The 9,106-nt window shown below is 39.7% G+C and overlaps 1 protein-coding gene across 2 annotated transcripts in view; it reads right to left on the bottom strand.

The window, feature by feature from the left end:
* Positions 1 to 632: 632 nt before the first annotated feature.
* The window catches only part of nyap2a (neuronal tyrosine-phosphorylated phosphoinositide-3-kinase adaptor 2a), a 34,553-nt gene continuing 26,079 nt past the window's right edge, over positions 633 to 9,106 (bottom strand). The window contains exons 5-7 of one of the 2 annotated variants that reach the window (XM_058413818.1): positions 4,712 to 4,879; positions 4,488 to 4,609; positions 633 to 2,122 (exon numbers count right to left, since the gene is read on the bottom strand). In XM_058413818.1, coding sequence (XP_058269801.1) covers positions 1,895 to 2,122; positions 4,488 to 4,609; positions 4,712 to 4,879 — 518 coding nt within the window. In that variant the 3' untranslated portion in view covers positions 633 to 1,894. The remainder of the gene's footprint in view (positions 2,123 to 4,487; positions 4,610 to 4,711; positions 4,880 to 9,106) is intronic. The other variant, XM_058413817.1, reaches the window with a different exon arrangement.

The following is a 9,106-nucleotide window of genomic DNA, read 5'->3' as shown; positions in this document are numbered from 1 at the left end:
AACACAGTAGGGGTGAACACAGTAAAGGTGAACACAGTAAAGGTGAACACAGTAGGGGTGAACACAGTAAAGGTGAACACAGTAGAGGTGAACACAGTAGAGGTGAACACAGTAAAGGTGAACACAGTAGAGGTGAACACAGTAAAGGTGAACACAGTAGAGGTGAACACAGTAGAGGTGAACACAGTAAAGGTGAACACAGTAGGGGTGAACACAGTAGAGGTGAACACAGTAGGGGTGAACACAGTAAAGGTGAACACAGTAGAGGTGAACACAGTAAAGGTGAACACAGTAAAGGTGAACACAGTAAAGGTGAACACAGTAGGGGTGAACACAGTAGAGGTGAACACAGTAGGGGTGAACACAGTAAAGGTGAACACAGTAGAGGTGAACACAGTAGAGGTGAACACAGTAGGGGTGAACACAGTAAAGGTGAACACAGTAAAGGTGAACACAGTAGAGGTGAACACAGTAAAGGTGAACACAGTAGAGGTGAACACAGTAAAGGTGAACACAGTAGAGGTGAACACAGTAAAGGTGAACACAGTAAAGGTGAACACAGTAAAGGTGAACACAGTAGGGGTGAACACAGTAGAGGTGAACACAGTAGGGGTGAACACAGTAAAGGTGAACACAGTAGAGGTGAACACAGTAAAGGTGAACACAGTAAAGGTGAACACAGTAGGGGTGAACCCAGTAAAGGTGAACACAGTAGAGGTGAACACAGTAGGGGTGAACACAGTAAAGGTGAACACAGTAGGGGTGAACACAGTAAAGGTGAACACAGTAGGGGTGAACACAGTAAAGGTGAACACAGTAAAGGTGAACACAGTAAAGGTGAACACAGTAGGGTAACCAAGCAGTGACAGTACAGGTTCAAAAGCGATATCAAGCAGAATCTGGGCTTCATAGAAATGTTTTTTTCCCTTAAAAACAATGGAATTTGTCGTGGTATTGCCTGAAATAACTTAAAGGGATGATATGAAGTCAAGTTAACATGTGCACAGGCTTTTACATCCTTCTCCCTTCCATCTGTTAGACAGTTTTGTCCTGTTAATAATAACAGCGCTCGTAGGTATGTTCTCCACAGAGTTGCTGTAGTCCTTATGAACGGAAAACTCAAGAAAAGAGTCGAAGAGCACCAGAGAGATCAGGCGTCGAAGTGGTCGAGTTTGATTTGAAGAGAGATCAGCACCTCGAGTACACAACAACAACACCACCACCACCACCACCAACAACGAGACCTGGACAACAATCCATCACCATCTCTACGCTTTCATTACAACATGTCCAAAATAGATTCCTTTTCTTAAAATAGTGCTTTTTGTTAAATCCCTATATGAAAAAAATTATCCTCTGACATTCCTTTAACACACAAATATAAAAATCCTCACATATTCAATTTGATTCTGACATACTTCTGATTTTTTTATACCATATATTTTATAAGCTATAGATATTTTTTTTTCTTCAACACTGATAAGCGTTGATGCAACATAGAAACATAGAAAAAAGAACAGAAAAGAAGAAAAAGGAAAAAAAGAAGAAGAGGAACAGAAGAAAAATACCATCTTTGCGTATGATCGCATGGCTAATTGTTTCTACTCGACTTCCTGCTTTAGAAACCTGGAATGACGCAGAGCGCCAGTTCGCCTTTTCCTTTTCTCCATATAAAAATATGAAATACAAACAGTGATAAGAAACCAAGGACACTTAAATCTGAACCCTTCAGATTTAAGTTGATTTGCTACAGAATTTCACATAAATTCCCTTTGCTTCCTATTGGCTCATCAGCCACCGTTGATTTGGCTACGCCCCCTCTTGTTCCAGCGTCTACAGACCGGAGGCCTGAACGGTGATTATTACTCGTTACCTCGATCGCTTCATCCTCGTGTTAGATTGCTGTGTCCCAGAAGACTGTGGTTTGGGCAGAGTAGGGTGGAGGGCCATATTTTTTGCCCCCGTTGCTCTTTTTCCAGCTGGGTAGGATGGGCATGCTGTCCTGTTTGCACAGAGCTTTGTCTGGTTTCTGCCGTGCCTTGATCTCATTGCAAAGATGCCGTTTCTTCTCGATCATCTCCATCATGGTGTTGTCCCCGCATGCCCATGGCACTGGGGGCATCTGGGGGGTAAGAGAATGTTGGTGCCATCTTTACCCTTATGTTCGTTTATTTTTTAATGACTATTGAATGCTGAATGATGTCATTGTAACATTTTACAGAATTTACAGCTGTTACTTCTATAGCTATTCTTACAGTGGCCGAGAAGTGCAAAACACAATAACAAATCAGAAAACACAATAACAAATCCAAAAACACAACAAAAATCAGACAATTTGAAAAGGTAGGTATAGTTTGCGAATGGAATTCTTACCGCTGATTGGACGAGACACCTGTCACTCAAGATACAGTATACAAGAAGCAGGAAACTGTGTATCTAACTTTATTTCTTGTACATGTGTGGAGTTCTGCGTTCACTTTAAATCATTTCCGATATTGCAGCTTTAAAGCTAAAAAACAGAAAATAACAAACATTTATATTTATATTCATAAGAAAATGGAATTCATTCAGCGCCAGTTGGAAGAAGGACGTTCATATGGCCTGATTTTGGATATACTGATAGAGTATCATGATGTAAAGATTAGTGTGTGATCTCTAAAAACACACCTAAAGAAGGAATGTTTCGAAGACCAAACTATTCTAGATTAAGCAACGTAAGGAGCGTTATAAGAGCAGAACTGCGTTCATATACACACCAGTCTACTTTCTACTGCTGCAGCCTGCTGGATTTTCTGTAGATCTTGAGTGACAGATGTCTCGTCCAATCAGCAGTAAGAATTCCTTTTTTATTATATAATTATTATAATTATATAATAATTATTATATATTATTATAATAATAATAATAATAAAGCAAGAAAGCTGTTCAAAAAATTGATATCAGTGTCAATTGTTGGCCTGATCACACTAGCCAGTTGTTGATTATTTTAGTGATAGGTAACATCTGTGGCAATGATGCAAGGTTTATCAGCCCATAAAATAACCGATAAAATAAATAAGCTGCAATAATAAAATACACATTTATATTTCATCAGTGTTTTTGTTATGGCTTTATCACAAAAGAAAAAACTTTAGAAAACGTAAACCCTGTGTGTGTTAAAACAGTGTAAAAAATAAACGTAGCATTTCTAGCACAGACACACACACACACACACACACACACTGCACACTAAGACCTCGTGTACATGCACAATTAAAAATAATAGCAAATGCACACACACACACACACACACACAAAGTTGTGCTTTTTGAAGGAGGAAGCAGCAGACACACACACACAGAAAACACAGGACAAACAGGAAGCAGAGTGTAAACCACTGACATGATTTTATTTGCTTCTTCTCTTTCGTTGGATTAGTTTTTTAATGAGGATTAGATTTGTCTGGAGTTTTAGCTGGTTAATTTCTTCCAGGTTTAGTTTAGTACACACCTCCCACGAGTCAAGTGCAGGAAATATCTCTTAGGTCAGGATTTTCTTGGGATTATTATATATTATATACAGCAGCATGAAGACTGGAAAGTGATTTCTGTGTATGTGTGTGAAATCGGATGCAATCAGACTCCTCTATCCTCGTGAACATAACGCATTATCAGACTGATATCGGACACAAACAGACAGACAGAGGAAAGAAAAACATTGAGAAGAAAAATGAAAAGCATACAGGCAAACAAATACCAGACACCAGACACAGTTTATCAGGAAGAGAGTGGGTCCAGAGCAGAGCTGTCAATCATTCAGTCTTTGTCTCAAACAAAATCCTTGTTAACTGTTAGATTTGGATTGAGTGAGTGATTTTAATAGCAGTAATGATTTTCTCCAGCATGATACTCGATTCGTCGAAACAGTGTTGTATTTATTTGTTCTCTAACGTGTTGAGAAGCTTGTGAATGAGAAATGACAGTCAGCTGATTTATCCCCATCATTCACCAGGCTGAAAAGTTGTTGAGTTTGAGATCTCATGATCTCCGGGTAGATTCTTTTTATCTTCTAAGCTCAATGATTCATCTAAAGAACTCAATACACAAATTACACAGCTAAATAAATGGAAAAAATCAATTTTTTGTTTTCATCCAGTGCTGAGAAAAGTCACATGTGATGCCACTATGAAGATCACCATAAAGTATTTTAATGTCTGAAAGCAGAAGATCAGACACTCAGAAGATCAGATGGAGTGCAGCCCTGATCTGGACCACATGGAAGACAAGAAAGTACTTAGACAAATTGTATTGCAGTCAGTCTTCATACACACACACACACACATACACACACTCCATCAGCAGAGACAGTGGCGATGACGATGGAGTGTCAGGAGGAAACAGACACAGACTACAGCGTATATTATCAGGCTGATGGACAGACACGGAAACAGGACACAGCACCACACGCATGCGCCGTCTAGCTCACGACGAAGAGTGTGAGTGCAGTACCTGGCATGGGCTCCCACTCTGATTGGCTGAGGACTCAGGGGCGTGTCTCTGAGGCGTTCCGGCCGGAGACGGCACTCCTGACGTGGAGGCAGAGCGGCCGAGTTTACAGGCAGCTTTCGGTTCTGGGACGTAAAGGGAAAAGCATTTTAACGAGTTTTTAACACTGTAACAGGACCTTATGGAAACTGGATTTCTTTCTGGAAACTCATTTCCTCTTGAGTTACCTGAGGTTCCGCTCCCCAGCATGGTGGTTGGGCTGATAGAGGAGCGGCCTAGACGAGTGGGCGTGGCAGATTGTCCTGAGGGCGTGTCCCAGTCCTGCACTTTTGGGGAGGAGCTTCGAAGAGCACGCTCTTTACTGTCAATGCTGTGGCTCCTGGTCTTCCCTTCAACTTAACACACACACACACACACACACAGTATAATGTGAACAGATGTTGCAAGTCAAAATGGCATCCACTGATGTGAAGAGAGGAAAGAGGAAAAAAGCAAAGGTAGAGGTGTGTGTGTGTGTGTGTGAGAGAGAGAGACAGAGATGAGATAATTGCCACTGAAAATGCCAACAAGCCCAAAGGCAAAGTCACATGTAATTAAATCTCTCTCTCTCTCTCTCTCTCTCTCTCTCTCTCACACACACACACACACACACACAGATGTGCTTATCAACAGAAATCACTTTTGCCATTACTTGTCTGTAACTAAAGGTGAAAACAGCACACACACACACACAGTCACAGCATTTTGCTCCACAGAGTTGAGTAGAGTTCAGAGCTGAATCAGGAAAACAGAAAATTCATGAAAGACTGAGAGAGAAAGAGAGAGGGAGGTGGATGGATGGATGGATGGATGGGGGATGTCAAGAAGCATTTTAGAAAAGCCAAGATCTGGTTACTCCATAATCAACACATAAGCCTCTGTTACACTTCCTCTGTTACACTTCAATTAAAAACTATATAGAAATTCAAATAAAAAATAAAGCATCACAATTCTTTATATTCCACTTTCTTCTTCTTCATCTTCTTCTTCTTCTTCTTCTTCACTACAGTACATGTGCAATTCCAGCAAAGTGACCACATGGTGCCGCTGTACAGCCAGTAAGCAAACCAACCTCTAGACGGCAGCATGTGTTAACTACAGTGCTGAGTTATAAAAAGTGTGTGTGTGTGTGTGTGTGTGTGTGTGTAAAGACACAAAAATACATGCCATTTAATTTACTATCAGGATATACATAAAATGCCTTAATGAAGATGAAAATCTGAGGAATTTCTTTCCAAACAAACCTCAGGGTGATGTTTATGTATTTATGCAAATAAACCCATTTAACAGCCACAATGTGATTTGCTGCAGCTGTAAAAAGTCTCTTTAGGTGAGTTCAGGTACGAATGTGTGAATGTAAAAGGATATGACAGAAAAAAACACAGAGATTATATGTATGGAAGCTCTTTTCCAGGCTCATTTTCCAGTATTTTATTTGGACTCTTCTCACAAAATAATATATTAATACAACACTTTATCAGTCAGACACGTGGTAGACTTGTTACAGCCACCAGTTCTGTCTACACATGCTTAACACCCGCCGCTAGCATAGCATCATAACACAACAACCGAAAAACGAGGGAAATGAGCAACTATTAGCTTTCTGAGTATTGTAATGGATTAGCGCAAAAAGACAGAGGGCTGTTCAGATAAAATAACACAAACGGTGTAACTCTACCAGGCTTCCTGCCAGCAGCTGAATGATGCTAAGTGCTAGTGTAGCCTGAAATGACCAGATAAATAGTATACAGACATCTCAGAAGAGATTTGTTGTTTTTGTTTTTGTGTAATCCCACATGGCATTGAAGTGTATTCCCCATCATCCCCAACACCTCACATGGCCTAGTGACTTGCACCTGAGCCTCATTTTCTCTCTGATTAGCCTCATAACATAAGTTCCTGTGTTTCAGCGCTTAACGTTCTCATCTCAGCCTCACCCACAATCTTCACGTCTGCTCTCTAGCCATCGTCTGTGCTTCTTGTTTTTTCAGTGTTCTGCTTGTTTGTTTTGATTCCATCTCTGTCTCCGTTCTGAGTTCTTTCATTACGGTCAGATCACACAGCTCTTGACAGCTTGCTGAAATACGGAGTTAAAGAGCCAGAGCGAGCTTGGTGGTCAGTGGGTTTATATTTAATGTCCCCTCCGTCCCCCGCCCCGTCTCTGTCTGTCTCACTGGGGACCTGTTAGTGATCACATTCATCATGTCCTTCATTCACTCTCAACGCATTAAGGAAATTGCTTTACTAACAGATGAAAGCTTTTCAATTATTTCACTCTGTGTGTGTGTGTGTGTGTGTGAGAGAGAGACAGAGAAAGAGAGAGAGAGAAAACCAAAACATTTTAAATGAGATGAAGATATGGACAGCATAACATCTGGTAATGAAGAAATTATGATGTACTGGTTATTTTGCCATGTTTTATCTTTAGAAGTTTGCTTAAGTGTCTTCTTTTAGGACATGAAAAGAGAGAGAGAGAGAGAGACACAGAGAGAGAGAGAGAGAGAGAGAGAGAGAGATGGTAGGTGGATGTAATGAAGCATTTAATAAAAGCTATGTTTTTGATTCTTAGAAGATCTCTTCACTCCACTCTGTGTGTGTGTGTGTGTGTGTGTGTGTGTGTACTGCTATCATGTTTGTTTAGCATGGACCAAAATGGAGGCAGTATTACGCTTCAGTTGGCTGTAATCAGACACAAAAGCTTCATATACTGAAGTATTATTTAATCTTTGTAAGTAAAAACTTAGTTAAAACTTAATTTATTACACTATAAGATTAATTTTAAGACACTATTTTAAGATCCTGAGGCATAACTGTAACCAACCTTCTCCTTATTTATTAAGGCTTAGTGAATTAAAATTGCCTAAAATAACAGATGTCTAATAACACTGCCTTAAGGAAACATTCTTCCTCCAGTTTAATACCTGCTCTTTGGCTGCATTCATCTGTTTATTAAATCACATTGTAGAATCATTTAGAGCTTTTTAGCTACAAATACATGTGCAATTATCCCTGAGAAATCCATCCATCCATCCATCCATTTTCTATACCTGCTTTATTCCTAATTAGGGTCACGGGGATCTGCTGGAGTTTATCCCAGCACACATTGGGCGAAAGGCAGGGGTACACCCTGGACTGGTCAGTCCTCCCTGAGAAATAGCATGTTTAAATGAGGTTTATTAAAGGACCCTGAAAAATAAATCTTTATGTGATTTTTGATGTAAAAATATATTTATTTATTGCCAAAGGTTATAAAATGTTCATTATTAATATTAAAAAATATTTGTTTAGATAATAATTTAAAGAATTATTCCAGGACTATAGAAACTTTGCTCTTGACATAAAAATGGATTTATATATGATATAAAATAAACTGTCCATATGTTTGAGCTTAAAATATCTCTCTGTGCATATGTTCCATTTACAACATCCGCTCAGTGGTTCCATTATCCGTGCTGTGTCTTATTAATTGCCACTCAATTATCCTACTCTGCCATTAACAACATACCTTCAGAGTAAATCGCTGATGATGATAAACAAATGGATGGAAGATCCACCAGAGAAACCATCAGAGAACTGATCTTTACTGTGTGTGTGTGTGTGTGTGTGTGTGTGTGGATTCTGAAGACACACACTCATATATCAGCCTGAGTGAGAGAGAAAGAGGCAGCAGAGGTGCAGTGGGACATAAACTTTGGTCCTTTAGTTTCTGTGGGTTAGCAGTCAGAGAAGATTAACAATGACAGTTCTACCAAACCCTGAACTGAATAATTATCAACAGCAGCTGGTGTAAGCTTGCTAGCATGGTATCCACCTCAGATTAAATACTGATGGACCAAAAAAAGTACACAATATAGAAGTGAGGCTGGGGCTGATTTCCTTCAAGCCCAGTCTGTAGAAGTAGAATGTATGGGTACTATTTTAAACAAAAAACTGACACAAAGACATATAACTTCCACATACAACAACTTCGGAGCGGTCCTCCTTCTCCACACTAGTAAACACTGGGTCTGTAGTTGCAACCACAGCTTCAATCGCTCAGGAATTTTTAAAGGAGATTTTTTGAGCAGTCACGTTATTTCCAAGCAGACGTTTTAGGTTTAAAACGATTTCCACTTCCAGGGTACACACACAAACAGACCATTTTAAACAAAAAAACTGACACAAAGACATATAACCCATACCTTCTCTCATACATTCTCGTTGTACCATTATGTTAGTGAAGAGCATTTGACTAATTTGCACTTCCTTGGTCTTTGCACGTTCGCTTTGTAAACACTGGTTCCACCTACGTCACGAAAGTGAACTTCTCCTTTAAGTCTGGTTACGTGTCTGGTTTGCTTACATCGATCTCATTATGCCATCAATGACAGCTTTTGATATAATGCACTGCCCAGCCTTAATAGCTTCATTGTCAAGCTACTGATAGATATTAGATTTTAGCCTCCTGTCTAATATCAGCACCAGCCATCACTTCTAATTCCATAATGTATTCAGTGTCAGAGCCAAGAAGCAGTCCATAACCCTGCTGCAACACAGTCCACATGTAGCTGCATACTAAATCAAGGAATCAATGAATCAGTTTA

Source organism: Hemibagrus wyckioides, linkage group LG17 (genome assembly GCF_019097595.1).
Source record: "Hemibagrus wyckioides isolate EC202008001 linkage group LG17, SWU_Hwy_1.0, whole genome shotgun sequence".
In the NCBI taxonomy this organism is placed as follows: domain Eukaryota; kingdom Metazoa; phylum Chordata; class Actinopteri; order Siluriformes; family Bagridae; genus Hemibagrus; species Hemibagrus wyckioides.
The sequence above is the reverse complement of the archived record's forward strand: the minus strand, read 5'-3'. Positions and strand labels throughout refer to the sequence as shown.